This window comes from Ursus americanus, chromosome 2 (assembly GCF_024610735.1).
Source record: "Ursus americanus isolate L20-20 chromosome 2, mUrsAme1.1.p, whole genome shotgun sequence".
Classification (NCBI taxonomy): Eukaryota; Metazoa; Chordata; class Mammalia; order Carnivora; family Ursidae; genus Ursus; species Ursus americanus.
In genome coordinates this window covers 98,801,301-98,816,070 of record NC_142128.1, presented here as the reverse complement: position 1 = coordinate 98,816,070, position 14,770 = coordinate 98,801,301, and the positions used below count along the sequence as shown (strand labels likewise).

The window sequence follows — 14,770 nt, the reverse complement described above, 5'->3', positions numbered from 1 at the left end:
TACTGGGTCGACGCCAACTGTGTGTGGAAAATCTGCAGTGCTTTATTTCTAAGGGCTCTTTCAATGAGAAGAAAGCATCTGAGGTGCTGTTTCTTACAGGCATAATTTGCATGAAGGATAGATAGTAAATGCTCTTTCTCATACCTGCAAATCCTGCAATTTCTGTTTGTTTCCTTTAGAACGTCCAGTTGCTGATAACGAGCGGATGTTTGATGTGCTGCAGAGGTTTGGAAGTCAGAGGAATGAAGTTCGTTTTTTCCTTCGTCATGAACGGCCCCCCGGCAGGGACACAGGTGGGTCGCATTACGTGAATCCAGGCAAAGCTGTGGACTTTGACTCCACACACTGGAGGAGCTGGGGGAGAGCAGGAGCCAGGTAACGTGAGGGGTGCGGGACAGGAAGGGGCGCGGAAGCGTGAGGATAGAGCCGCATCTGAGACCTGACTGCCGGGGAGAAAAGGGTGCGGTTTCCTTTACTTTGTTTTGTTTGAAGAGGGGAGGAGCAGGCGGAAAGGAGCCCCTAGAGCAGGAGCTGAAATACGGGAGCAGGGATGTGCTCCTGAGAAGGTGCGCCCTCAGCCCGGGAGACATGGTCCTGGGCACAGGAGGGAGCCGTCGTCTGCTATGAGCAGAGGGGGAGAGAGCGACGGGATGGCGGCAGGCACGCTTGCTTTGTGGGATCAGGTGGAGGGGCTTCTCGTCCGGTGGTTTTCTCTGGGGTGGGAAGATATAGAGGCTGGTGTGAGCTGTTGTAGGGAACAGGTGAGCATCTGCCGGGGGGTGGGGGGCAGGCTGCTGGGGGCCGGGTGAGACCACAGACCCCGAGACCAGGGGGCATTCCTTCAGCCGTGCTCTGCAGCCTGGGCGGTTGTAAGAAGATGGTTGGATTGACCCAGGCTTGGCGTTTTGCCAGCCCAATTCAGATTGTGGATGGGGAGAGGAGGCCATGGGCAGGACGGTGTCAGCTGGTGGGAAGGGGTGGAGGAGGGGGCTGCGGGGAGACGGGCAGGGGAAGAGACTGCAGGCTCGGGCTCATGAACAAGGTGTAGTGAGAGGAAGTTAGGGTCAAAAAAGAGAACGTCTGAATTTAAGATTCCAGAGGGAGAGCACTTCGAGGTGATGAGGGCCCCATATGGGCCATGAGATGAGCCGGAATTAAAGGCTGAGAGGCCGGCTTTGGATGGAAGTCACGTGGGACAGAGGACGCAGGAGTCAGGTGCTCACGCCTGTGGGGACTGAGGTTCTCACCCGAGTGTGTAGACGAGGTAAGGAGGGAGAAGGTGATAGGTCCTGTGCCAGTGGAGGAACTTGGACTGAAAACAGCTGGAGCCTGAGGGTACAGCCAAGCCAGGGACGCTGGCGGCGTTGTTTCCAGTCAGATCTTCGGGGAAGCCACTCTTGGAGCAGGATTACTAGGTATTTCTAAAAATGGGAGAACTTTTGAAATGGGAAGTTGAGGATTTGTGACCTCAGCACATTATTCTTGGGGACAGGAATGTAGGTAACATATTAATTATATATTATAACATCTCAGTTTTACTGCTTTAATACACATGTCCATATGGTGGCCGGCAATTAGAAATGATTAAATGTGGCATGTGGGGGACTCCTGCACTCTGCAGGTGAGAGGCGCTCGCACTCTGTCCGAGGGCACGTGCTTTTCGGCATCACTGGTGCTGATTTGACTTTACATCAGCACTTACTTTTTCCCTAAGCTGCTGCCCTTGTAGTTTTAAACGGGCATCTACATCAGTTTTATTTTGTCCTTTGTCGACATTACTGCACACATCTTCTTGGAAGAAGCAGACTTGTACCCGTTCACCGAGCAGTTCACGTATCTTCTATATGTAGTGGCTAAATTATTCAAGAGCCTCAGCAGGGCCGTCTCAGTGTGTCTGTAAGGTGAGAAACGCAGTCTGAAGATGCAGCTGTGTTCACAGCGTCCCAAATACCAGCGCCACACAGTGTTTGAATGGGGACACAGCAGCGTCCGCCAGTCCAGCGAGGTGGGAGCCTTTCTGCGCAGACGTCTGGACGGTGGGTGAGGGCGGGGCTGCCGCGCACCGGTTCCAGGTTAACCGGGACCTGTGCTGAGCACAGACGTGAGCTGTTTCTCAAGCTCTGAGGACCCTGATTATGGCCAGCTGCTTGAGTGCTCTCTCTCTGAGGCAGTAAAGAAAGCAGTTATTCTTAAATGGCAGATTTTTTTTCTTGCAGAAATATTGTGACGGATTACCCGAGCTGGGATGTCAGAGAATTGAACAGTATTTTAAAAATAAAGCTAATGCGTTGGAGTTAGGTGTACGTGTCATACCTGGCTCCGAGAGACAGACCTTTATTCATTGGCATGGGAATCTGCTACTTAAGTAGGTATACTAGACATTTAATTCAGAAGAAATTTTAATCTAAAACTTCTTGGGAGATAATGCGTTTCCTAATCTCTGGGAAGTACAGGTGTAAGTTTAATTTCATCTATTTAAAAAATTTTTGATATTGTTAATATCTAACGTATCAGTTTAAATTAAGACTATTTTCCTTTTATGATGCAGCACATGGTACTGAGAGACCCACATTTTGACTTGAAAAATTCTTTTTAGCCAAAAAAGCAGAATATACAGTGTTTTCTAGTTAGTACCTTCCAGTAGTTAAGAAAAACAGAAAATTTTTACTGACATTAACGGGGACATACTACTTTGTAGTATTCACGGATTACCATCAAATGCCCTCAGTACACCAGATATTCAGAACCCCTCTCGTTCTATCTTCAGTTACTTCTTTTCTGTGTAAGTTACAAGCACGGTTAATGAGCTCAAGGATGGAATGATTTAATTTTCACTTGTTTTTCCAGTGGGAGTTCTTGGTTTCACTGCTAAGTAGCTAGAGTCCTAGGAGGAGCGGTTGGGGGCGGAAGGGGCGCATGAGCCAACGTCAGAAGTACGTTTGTATTGTTGGTTTTCCCTCCTCTGCTGTCAGGATCCCGGCTTTCCCGGGAGCAGTCAGCTCGAGATACTATCTGTTGCAGCGAGTAAGGTTTTCCAAAACAGGCAGAACTATGAGACCTTCACTCCGTTGCTCTGAGAAAATATTTTGTTTACCGTCCACTTTCTACTTAAAATACCCAGGAGCAAGACGCACGGAGCTCAGAGATGAGCCAGTACTTACAGCATCTGCCAGCTCTAGTGTTAACGCATCGTGTTTTAATTTTGTGCTTAGGGAGTGGACCACGGTCTCAGGATCCAAGTTTAAAGAGAAATGGTGTGAAAGTCCCTGGTGAGCATCGAAGGAAGGAGAACGGGGTAAGTGATGGTTTTCCTGTCTTCTGAGATTTCCCTCTCGCTCATTGCTACCTCATTGCTACCTTGTTACTGTTTATGAGAAGGATGGCCCTTGCTACTTTGTTGCTTGGTGGGTTATGAAGGAGGGCTGCTTTTTAGTTTTGATTTTTTTTTTAAGATTTATTTGAGAGAGGTGGGAAGGGGGAAGAGAGAGCATGCACATGAGTGTACGCACAAGCAGGGGAAAGGCAGAGGAAGAGGAGAAGCAGGCTCCCTGCTGAGCAGGGAGCCCGATGCGGGACTCAATCCCAGGACCCTGGGATCGTGACCTGAGCCGAAGGCAGACGCTTAACCGACTGAGCCACCTAGGCGTCCCGGAATGGCCTGCTTTTTAAAAGGTTGTTTTAAATGTATTTCATAGAAAGGATTCATTTTAATGAGCTCTGCATGGCTGACTATTAAGAGCAGTTAGATGCTGGATACACTGCAAATTCAGAACAAAACAAATGGTGAATGAGGTTAAGGGAGGATTGGGGGGGCTGATTTTATTTTTTGCTATAATCGCTTTAGTAAAATGAAAAGTTACATGTTAATGCTCTTGCTGTTACATATGAATTTTAGCAAGCGTCTTGGGGGGGGGGTTACATTATAGACGTTTTCTCTTCAGAGCTCAGAGTTTTTAATACTGTTAGAGATTAGCTGTGTCCTCTTTCCCCAGTCTAGGGTAAATTTATGGGAGAATCCAGGCCCTTTGTTCCTGTCCTGCTTTTCCCCAAAGTCTCCTTATTTCTCTTCGGAGATCTTGCAGTTCTCTCACACAGATGAAAAGCTCATACAAGGATGACCAAGCTGGTCTTAACCATTAACAGGATTTGAGTGGTCTTGTCACAGTGTATCTTCCCCCCCGCTGGGTGTTATGTCAAGTGTAACTGACCTGTCGTAAACTGTACATGGTTTGAGGACACAGTTTGCTAAGTTTTCACGCGCATGTACACCTGTGAAGCTCTCACCGTAATCAGGGTAGTGAGACTATCCATGATCCCCGGAGTTTCCTTGTGTCCTCCTGTGACCGTTCCTTTCTTGCCTCTCTCCCCATCCTCAGGGACCCCCTGTTGGGTCCACTCTCTGTCACTACAAATCAGTTTTATTTTCTGGGATCTCACGTAAGTGGAATTACACAGCATATAGTCTTTTTGTCTGAACTTGCTCGGCCTCGTTATTTTGATCTCTCTCGTGTGTCTCAGTGGTTGGTTCATTTTTATTGCTGAGAGGCCTTGTCCGGGTAGAACTTGTTCGTCCGTTCCTCTCCTGGTGCATATTGGGGTTGTTTCCAGCTTTTGGTCACCCCGTCTCAAGCTGTGACGACTGTTTGGGTGCAAGTCTTCGTATGGGCTTAGTACTTACTTCTCTTGAGGAAGCGCCGGGGCGCGCTGCAGGTGTGTGTTCCCTTCTTAAGAAGCTGCCAAACTGTTTTCCAAAGGGATCGTTTTATTTTACATTCTCAGCAGAGTCCAGTTTTTCCACCTCCTTGCCAACATTTGGAATGGTCAGTGCTTTCAACTTTGGCTACTAGGCCGTATGTGTTTCTCTCATGCCCGATGAGGTCGGTGTCTTTCCATGAGCCTGTTTGCCATCCGTGTATCTTTTTTGGTGAAGTATTTGTTCACATCTTCTGTTCATATTTTTCTTTGTTTGTTTGCCTTCTTAGTGCTGGGTTTGAGAATTCTTCCATATTCTGGACCCAAGTCCTTTATTAGGTGTATGATTTGCAGATATTTTCCCCAGTCTCTGACTTGTTCTTAATTTTGGTAAAGTATGATTGCTCAGTTTAGAAGTTTTTGTACTGTGACTTTACATTGCATTTTATGATCCATTTTGGGGGAACATTTGGATGCAGCGTGAAAATTACGGTTTTGTCCATGGGTAGATGGATATCCAGTTGACTGAGCCGTGTTTGTTCAAAGGACTCTGTCACTGCTGTGCCTTTTTTCCTCTGTCGGAAGTCGGTTGCCTAGTATGCATGCGGGTCTGTCTTTGTGGTCTCTGCTCCTCTGTCTTGACATCAGCACTACCTGTGTCGGTCCCTGAGGCGAGCTAAGGCGTGCAGTCCGGCAGCGTGGGGAACATGCTATGAGTGAGCGCCACGGTATACCGCCGTTCATTCAGGCCTTCCTCTCTCACGGGGCTGTGGGTTTCCAGGGGGCGGGTCTTCTGCATTTTCTGTTAAATTGATTCCTCAGTACTTTGTGGTTTTTATGCTACTGTAAATGATACTTAAACATTTTTTAAATTTCTGGTTGTTAGTGTAAGAAATACAGTGGATTTCTGCATATGGATCGTTTATCCTGCAGTCTTGCTAGACAACGTCTTAGTTCTGGGGGCTCCTCTGTGCATTCCACACCACTCTCCTTGTGGCTGGCTGTGTTGCCTGTCCTTTCCAAGCTGGATGCAGCTCCTGTCTTTTTCTTGCTCTGCTGCGCTGGCTTGAACACCTTGGGCCATGTTGAATAGGGTAGACGTCTTGTTCCTGAGAACTCCATAGGTCTTGAATTTTCTGATGCTAGTGTGGTATTTTTAAAGGTCGTTCTGATGCCTATATTTTAGGTTAGCTGCCCCAATACCATGTTTCTTGTGATCCAACAGTATTTTTTAATATAAATTCAGTACAGAATGAGGGAATTCTAAATTGTTCCCTTTCAGTCAGGGACCATTGAGACTGTTTAATTTTACATTTATAACTTCAAAGAGTGCTGGCCTGTATATTCGTATGTCTTCATCTAAACTTAGTAAGTCATTGTGGGGATATTAATGTAAAACTTACTGGTCTCTTTCATGTTATAGAAGAAAAAAGGCTAATTGTGTCCCGAGGGGTGCAGGTGAAGCTCCCACAGGCTCTATGGGGCTCTGCCCTCTGAGGGAGGGGTCTCTGTCTGTGCTCGTCTTGCAGCTGGGTTCTCTGTGTTCTCACGTGTAGGTGAACAGCCCCAGGTTGGATCTGACTCTGGCCGAGCTTCAAGAAATGGCGTCCCGCCAGCAGCAGCAGATCGAGGCCCAGCAGCAAATGCTGGCCACTAAGGTAAGGGCTTGTAGAGGCTGGACGGTCCCCTTCGAGGGTGCGTGTGTAGGGCTGTCTCCATGTGACCCTCGCGGCCAGTGACCATGATACAAATTGATCTTGGCAACCCACAGGTTACCTGCTTTGTGGCCCTTTCTTCTCTTTACCGCCACATTTTGTAGAAATCCTTAGGTCATCCCAGTTGCTCCAGATCTCCTGATCCCTGGTTCTGATCAAAATTAACCACATAATGTTGTGGATCAGGAAAACAGGAAAGGCATAAAGAGCCCTTCGACTCTGCTGGTAGGTTCTGCTCTGGGCTAGCCTCGTCCTGAATTGTTACTGCAGCAAGAAGGGCTTGTAAAGGCTACCAGTGCCAACACTGTCCCCTTCTGCTGTGTGGCACCAATAACAGGCTGCTTGCCTTTACTGGGGACATCCTGCCCCCACAGACTACTCCTCATCCCGGCCTCAAACAGGTAAAATAGGAGAAGCCTCTCCATTACCGTCCACACCAGTCTCCCTGTTGTTTCTCCTGCCAGCCGTAGGCTCTGGTTTAACCAGGATGTCATCACACTTCCTCCATAAAGGCCGGTGGTCAATACTGTGGGCTTTGCAGGCTTCTCAGCATCGCGGTCGTGGCACAAAAGCAGCCACAGTTGTGAATTCGTGGGTGGCTGTGTGACGTACAAACATGGACGGCGGGCTGGCTTTCAGCTGCTGTCCCTGGTCTGAACACTCTGTGTCTGCAGCTGACCACGGCCATGGTGACTGTAAGTTCACCGGAGCCGGGATAGACCTTTGGTGCAGGGTCCCCGGCAGCACACCCTGTGGCCCTCCACGGAACACTCAAGGGGGTTCCCGTGGGTCCCTTCCTGTCTCTTGACGCTGGGCGCCAGCGTTTTCAAAATCAGGTGTAGCGTGGCTTCTCAAACTTGAGTGTGCATGTGAATGAACCCCTGGGGGTTGTGTTAAAATGCACATTCTGGTTCAGTAGGAATGGGTTGGAGTCAGAGATTGTGCATTTCTGACTAGCTTCCAAGCGATGCTGATGCATCATTTCTTGAATACCAGGGACATAAATTGAAATAAAAAGGCGGAGTAATAGACTACATCTTTAACTTCAGGGTCTTCTGTTGAAACTATTTTTGTGTTATTTGTTTCAGGCATAAATCTAAGAAGTTTATTTTTCTTTATATATATAAGAATATTCTTGATTATAAATTGTGTGGCTCTGTTACTTTTGTGTGTGTGTGTGTGAAGATTTTATTCATTTGAGAGAGAGAGCGCGCATGCATGAGCAGGGGAGCACAAGGGAGAGGGAGAAGCAGGCTCTCCGCTGAGCAAGAATCCCAACACAGGGCTCGATCCCAGGACCCTGGAATCATGACCTGAGCAGAGGACAGATGCTTAACTGACTGAGCCACCCAGGCGCTCCTCTGTTACTCACTTTTAGTTAAAAACTTCAGTATACTAGAAACAAAGTGTTACATTGTAGGTTCCTGAAGCCCGAGTGCCTTATCCACCCTTCATTAAGTGTGTGTGCCGAGTGTGCACTAGCTGTGTAAGGTTCTGTGCAAGGAGGTTCACACTCCACATTTCATTTACTCCTCACCGTGGCCCCACGAGGCTCTCAATCACCCTGGTTTTAGCCAAAGAAGGCGACCCGTGTCCTTGGTGAGGGTGTGCATGCAGTTTGCCGTCTCAGAGCCAGTAAGCGGCAGAGCTCAGTGTGAGTCCACATCGGACTCCCAAGCCGCCTTTATAGTGAGCGCCTCGCGTTTCTGCGTGAGCTCGTCCTAAATTCATAGCTGCAGTTCATGGGAACTAGCTGTGGGATCACTGTTGGCCTCTGGGTAAGAACCACTGGGAACAAAAGTGCTCGTTCCTGGGTCTTACCCCCAAGAGAACGTGGGGTTGGGGCCAGGAGGCTGTGTCTTTCACTCCTGCACGGGGTGGTTGGGGCGCGTGCAGGATGGCTGGTCGCCGCGGCCTCTCGGGCTGTGCTCGGCTCCGTCTGGGGCCGTGATGCACTCGGTGAAAAGGCTATGCCTGACGATGGCTTCCATCTTTAGGAACAGCGCTTAAAGTTTCTGAAACAGCAAGATCAGCGTCAGCAGCAACAAGCTGCTGAGCAGGAGAAGCTCAGGAGGCTGAAGGAGATGGCTGAGAGCCAGGAGGCTAAGCTGAAGAAGGTGCGCGCCCTGAAGGGCCACGTGGAGCAGAAGAGGCTCAGCAATGGCCGACTGGGTGAGTCGGGTGCGGGGTGGGGGGATGTTTGGGGGAGGGACGGGGCTGCAGGGAGATGGGCGTGCGGGTGCAGGGTGGGGGCAGGTGCCAGGGGGTGCGAGGGGGGGACACAGGTGCAGTTGGGGGTGGGGGGGGCACGGGTAAGCAGGGTGCTTACAGTCCTGCGTGCTGACAGCTGAGGCTGTGTGTGTAGGCAACTTTAAAAGCAAGCTTTTTCAAAGCGTAATTCCCTACAGTTTTGACGCTGTTGGTTCTTGTGAATTGAATTTAGCTGCTGGCTGTTTCATTATTATTTATTTATTTATTTATTTTGGTGGGCAGCAAAGTTTATTGAGCGATAGTACAAACCTCCTAAACAGGGAGGGGACCCGAAAGGGTTGCCCTTAGCTGCTGGGTGTTTCACACAAGCTTTTTAAGTTACTTTTGGAAAAATGTACTAGTAGGGTTTTTTTTTTTTCTCTAAGTACTTTCTGACTGAAAATTTGATGAAGGCAAGGATTTTTTATTCCTATAATAGGCCCCTTAGTTACAATGCCATTTTAATTAAAATTTTTGTGATTTAACAGCTCCCTCTACCACTATAAAACTGAGATTAAAAGTTCTAAATAAATTTCATTGTTTCCAAAATTCGGAGCTTAATGATACTCATAACACAAATTCTGCTAGAGATATATTCAGAGGGAGGCACAGACATTTAGAAATGTCTCTGTTGATTTCAGTTGCTCGTAAAAGAAATAGGTTGGTTCTAGAACATTTCTGAAAAACGTCTGTACTTTTTGTTAGGAAGTTTGTTGTAAAGCCCGGTTGCCTGGGATGCTCCATTCTTGTTTTTCTTTTCAACTGTTGTTGCTTTTCTCGTTCTCATTCTAGTGGAGGAGATTGAGCAAATGAATAGTTTGTTCCAGCAAAAGCAGAGGGAGCTCGTTCTGGCCGTGTCCAAAGTGGAGGAGCTGAGCAGACAGCTGGAGATGCTCAAGAACGGCAGGATGGATGGCCGTCACGACAGCCGGTCCGCCGCGGCCGAGCTCGACCGGCTCTACAAGGAGCTGCAGGTGCGGCCCGCTCTAGGGGCACAGTCGCCCCGGAAGCGGCTGCAAGTGCAGGATTTCAGTTTCTTTTCCTTAAAGCGGGGCGGTGGGGTCGGGGTGGGGAGGGGATCCCAAACCCCAGAGAGCCCAGAATAAACTTCAGAGCACCTGACACAGGAAATTGGAGGCATTCCTTACAACCACAGCCGGTGGGCTGACAGCTTTAAACCATAAGGTGGAGGGACCTTACGTTGTTAGAAATTATGTAACAGTCAAGCATGTGATTATCTGAGAAATTTTTCTTCCTGCTCCTTGGCTACCCCCCCCCCATTTTATTCAGTTACGAAACAAACTGAATCAGGAGCAGAATGCCAAGCTGCAGCAGCAGCGGGAGTGTCTGAATCAGCGCAATTCAGAGGTGGCGGTCATGGACAAGCGTGTTAATGAGCTGCGCGACCGGCTGTGGAAGAAGAAGGCGGCGCTGCAGCAGAAGGAGAGCCTCCCGGTGAGTGGCCGCCGGCGGCCCCCTGGGTCACGTGGGCCACCTCCTCTGGAGCCGCGCCCGGGTGCCCTCCGGGCAGAGGGCCTCCTGCCCCGGACAGAGCGAGGGCCACCGGTGCTGCCGGGGGGCTGGTCTGGGGCGTCTCTAGGACGCTGCAGGGCGAGACCCTGAAAGTGCTGATTTTTACAAATTAGCAAGTGTCACGGCCTTTTCTGAGTTGGATGCAGTCGGACTCGTCATGCTGAAGGACCTGTGCCTCTCCCTCAGGTCTCATCGGATGGAAACCTGCCCCCGCAAGGGCTGCCGGCGCCCAGTCGCGTGGCTGCGGTGGGCCCCTACATCCAGTCGTCCACGATGCCCCGCGTCCCCTCGAGGCCCGAACTTCTGGTGAAGCCAGCTCTGCCGGACGGCTCCTTGGCCATGCAGGCTCTGGAAGGGCCGCTCAAAGTACACACGCTGCCCAACATGCGATCTGGGGCCGCCTCCCAGACTAAAGGTAAAACGGGTCGCTTCCAGCCCCTCCCACAGCGTATTCTCCCCGTCGTCACCGTCATTTACCCCAGGTTCGGGTTTTTAAAAAATGTGTTCCTATCTCTCGTTCATGCGTAAATCCTGAGAATCTCCTTGTGGTTTTTGCTAGCGCAGTGATATGTTTCTTAACCCTAAATAATGCAATTCTGCTTGGGAAATGAGATGAAATATAGTATTTCTGCAATGAAGATTGTTTTGAATTCCTTCTTGTTAATGAGGACATCTTGATCTGCTGTTAATAACTCGGCCCCTTTTCCTTTTGGGTAAAAATACTGCAGACGTGGTAGTGGCGCCATCTTTACGGAAGGCGACGTGGCGAGTGCGTTCTGCTGATCGGTGGTGCTCGCTGTGTGTACGTGCTTATGCGTGAGGCTTTGCTTGCTAGCACTTTGTCGAATAAAGGTAAAGCTTCTGGAAGGTCACAGTGACAATAACAGAGGCGCCTGGTGTTTATGGTCTTTGTGTCTGTGTGGTCTTCAGTGCGCAGGGAGGTGCGAGCCAGGGTTTCGTGACGGGACTTGTAGGAAAAGTGGGATGAAGACGTCCTCATTCAGACCCCTGCAAGAAGAAATAGCTGCCGGTATTGTCTCTTTTCCCTAGCCACTGTCACGTGCAAAAGATGGCTAACTTTACAGTTGCGGGTATTTAATTAGCAGTGTGAGGCGGCGGAGCCCCACCCGGTCTGGGTTTCCCTGGAGAAAGAACTGCTTCTGTTCTGCTCGTATTAGGACAGAGCTGTGCCTTTGGCGCTTCCGTATCTGTGTAGAGAAAACCCACGCAGAGCGCGCTGGTCTGTGGAAGACTCGTCAGTGTCCACATTCTGCTTCTTTGCTGTGTGTGCGTCACTGGTGTGGAAGATCCGCCTTGGAGCCCTCGGTCTGCGAAGTTGGGAGTTGTTTTCTGGCTGTGACGGTGATAGTTTCTTACCAGTGAGAAGCAGGGTGTCCTCGCTGGTTCTAGCAGATTTTCTGTTTACTACAATTAATCTTAAATTGTAGTAAGTTTAAATTAGAAATCTAAAATCTGGCATTTTCTACATAAGTTTAATGGGATGGTTATGAGTCTGAAATTTCAAGCTGTTTTCAGAGATTAAACTTTGCAGCAAAAGGAACCATTAGAAATCTCTTCAGAATGCCGGGTTACTTGGTTGCTTTTCTGCGTTCTAGGCTCTAAAATCCATCCGCTTGGCCCTGACTGGAGCCCCCCAAGTGCAGATATTTCCACGAGCCAAGCCTCGGCGCCTGCGAGCTCAGGAGGTGCCCCGGACCAAGGTGGGGTTCTGTTCTGGCATCTGAGAGACGCTCTGCACTCTTTCTCTTTTCTTTCTTTCTTTCTTTTCTTTTTTTTTTTTTTTTTAAGATTTATTTGAGTGGGAGGGGCAGAGGGAGAGAGAGAATCTCAAGCAGGCTCCATGCTGAGCCCGATGTAGGGATCGATCTCACGACCTTGAGATCATGACCTGAGCCAAAAGCAAGGGTCGGACCGGACGCTCAACACTCTGTGCCACCCAGGCGTCCCTGCAGTCTTCTTCAGTTTGTTTTCTAGTGCGCTAAAACTGGGGCCAGTGTTCATTTCCAGAACACCTTCGTTTAGCTGTGGGGTTAAAGTACTAGCATTGTAGCACCCGGGCTGTTCTCCAGTCAGCTTCATCAAAAATAGGGAAGCATGTCACGGGTGCGGGGTTTCAAAGGGATTGAGGAGAGTGTGAAAAAGAAGTCTTACTGCAAACGGCTTGAATATCCATGTGCTTTTTTTCTGTCTTCAGCTGATGATGGAGAGGTTCCTCTGAGGGAGAAGGAGAAGAAAGTGCGCCCCTTTTCGATGTTTGACACGGTGGACCAGTCTGCCGCCCCATCCCCCTTTGGGGCTCTGAGGAAAAACCAGAGCAGTGAGGACATCTTGCGGGACGCTCAGGTGCTAAGAGTGGCTCAGTTTAACCTGCTGTGGTCATTCTGTGCGTGCTCTTTAGAAGAGAGAGACAGTAGCGTGCTGAGGGAGAGCAGGAAAAACTACAGTATTTCTGAAAGATTCGAAAACAGAATTCTGTCATTCTGAATTCTGCAGCTCGAGCGTGTTTGTGGTCTCACACCGTACTGGGGAAGGGCTGCCATACTCGCTGCTGGCTCCCATTTCGTGTGGTTCTCTGAAAACTAGGAGTGCACCGAAGCACGTCGTGTTCGTGCCACTCGGCAACCTTGTGTCTTCAGAGTCTGGAGCCAAGGTTGTGTCATAGCGATATGATGGTGAATCTTCTGTGACCGTTAGGATCCCAGCCTTTGACCAGAGGGGCATGGTGGCGTGCTCCCAGTTAGGTTTTGTCTTTTTGGTTTTTTTTTTTTAAGATTTTATTTATTTATTTGACAGAGAGAGAGGCAGCAAGAGAGGGAACACAAGTGGGGGGAGTGGAGAGGAAGAAGCAGGTTTCCTGCTGAGCAGGGAGCCCAATGCGGGGCTCGATCCCAGGACCCTGGGATCATGACCTGAGCCAAAGGCAGACGCTTAACGACTGAGCCACCCAGGGGCCCACCCCCCGCCTCCCAGTTAGGTGTTTTGACCACAGTGGTGTGATGTTCTCGTGAGCAAGGATGATTTTGGGTTATTGGGGCCTGTGAATATGTGAAACGGCAGTGAAGTGTCCGAGCGAGCGCTCCAGGCTGCCGCATGGGCAGTGGCGAGGAGGAAGAGGCCTGCGGGGGCGGGAATCATAGTGCCTTCCTCAGGTTCCTTATTAAATGTAGTTTAGTGCAGAGATCTGCACAAGTTTTTAATGACTTGAGAATGTAGAGCTGATGTTCTCAGCATACACTTATATTTGCGAAATTCGGTTATCTAGCACGTGCCGTGTACCCATTTGGACGGTGTTTTAACTGCTTTGTGTGTGTGTGTTTCAGGCCGCAAATAAAAATGTGGCTAAAGTCCCACCTCCTGTTCCGTCAAAACCAAAACAGATTAATTTGCCTTATTTCGGGCCAACTAATCAGCCAGCATCCGACGGGAAGCCGGATGGGAGCCCTCAGCAGTCGTCGGCAGCTGTCGCATCCGTGGGAAACAAAGTGAAAACGGGGCAGCAGCAGAGGGTCGTGGTGTCCCCCGGTGCACCCTCAGCTGGCCAGGGCCAGGCCCTGTCTCTGGCTGGGAAGCAAGAGAGCCCCCCCGCCGCCGCCGTCCGGCCCTTCACTCCTCAGCCTTCCAAAGACACCCCTCTACCGCCCTTCCGAAAACCCCAGACCGTGGCGGCAAGCTCCATATACTCCATGTACACGCAGCATCAGGCTCCCGGGAAGAACTTCCAGCAGGCGGTGCAGAGCGCGCTGACCAAGACACACTCCCGAGGGCCGCACTTCTCGACCGGTAAGCTTCTGGGTCCCTGTTCCACTGGCGCACGATGTGGCCAGGTCCTGCGCCAGAGCCGTCGTCTGTCTACCGACAGCAACGTGATGTGTGTTGGCGGATGCTCTTGTTCTAAGGGTTCTGTTGAATTGCGGCTTCTCCTCTTACCTGGGAGTTAAAACAGGTTTCTGCTCGATGTCAAGTAGTAATAAGTGACCACCATGGGTGGAGAAGACCCGCAGCGCAGACGCAGCCTTCTGTGCTGTGGCCGCTGCGTGCCTTGGTTCCCTGCTCCCTGGGAGCTCCTCGTGAGAGGGGCACGCGGGTCCCCATGGCGCGCCGCGCTCTGTCCTCCCCGCGGGTTTCACCAGGTGTTCCTGGTGGCAGACGACGGGTCAGCTGCCCCGTGTGTTTGTAAAGATCACGATCTCTGCTGTATTTTAAGTTGTTCTCATGAGGACACAGCTGCTAGTTAGATATAAAAACTTAGAAAGACTTACCATCTGGTCATTTGTTGGGTTCTTTCTAAGAGTCATTCGTTTTATAAAACTAGAATCAAGTTCACCTTGTTTTAGTTGAATAAAATTGACTTTCTTTCTTTCCTTTTTTTTTTTTTTAAAGATTTTATTTATTTGGCAGAGAGAGAGAGACAGCCAGCGAGAGAGGGAACACAGCAGGGGGAGTGGGAGAGGAAGAAGCAGGCTCCCAGCGGAGGAGCCTGATGCGGGGCTCGATCCCAGAACGCCGGGATCACGCCCTGAGCCAAAGGCAGACGCTTAACAACTGCGCCACCCAGGCGC

The 14,770-nt window shown here is 49.9% G+C and overlaps 1 protein-coding gene across 4 annotated transcripts in view; it reads left to right on the top strand.

The window, feature by feature from the left end:
• TP53BP2 (tumor protein p53 binding protein 2) overlaps positions 1-14,770 on the top strand; it is a 54,506-nt gene that overhangs the window by 27,049 nt on the left and 12,687 nt on the right. For 3 of the 4 annotated variants that reach the window (XM_045797060.2, XM_045797077.2, XM_045797068.2), the window contains exons 3-12: positions 180-293; positions 3,213-3,295; positions 6,249-6,350; positions 8,405-8,579; positions 9,450-9,631; positions 9,948-10,112; positions 10,377-10,605; positions 11,807-11,911; positions 12,406-12,554; positions 13,532-13,991. In XM_045797060.2, the coding sequence (XP_045653016.2) occupies positions 180-293; positions 3,213-3,295; positions 6,249-6,350; positions 8,405-8,579; positions 9,450-9,631; positions 9,948-10,112; positions 10,377-10,605; positions 11,807-11,911; positions 12,406-12,554; positions 13,532-13,991 (1,764 nt within the window). The remainder of the gene's footprint in view (positions 1-179; positions 294-3,212; positions 3,296-6,248; positions 6,351-8,404; positions 8,580-9,449; positions 9,632-9,947; positions 10,113-10,376; positions 10,606-11,806; positions 11,912-12,405; positions 12,555-13,531; positions 13,992-14,770) is intronic. The other variant, XM_045797087.2, reaches the window with a different exon arrangement.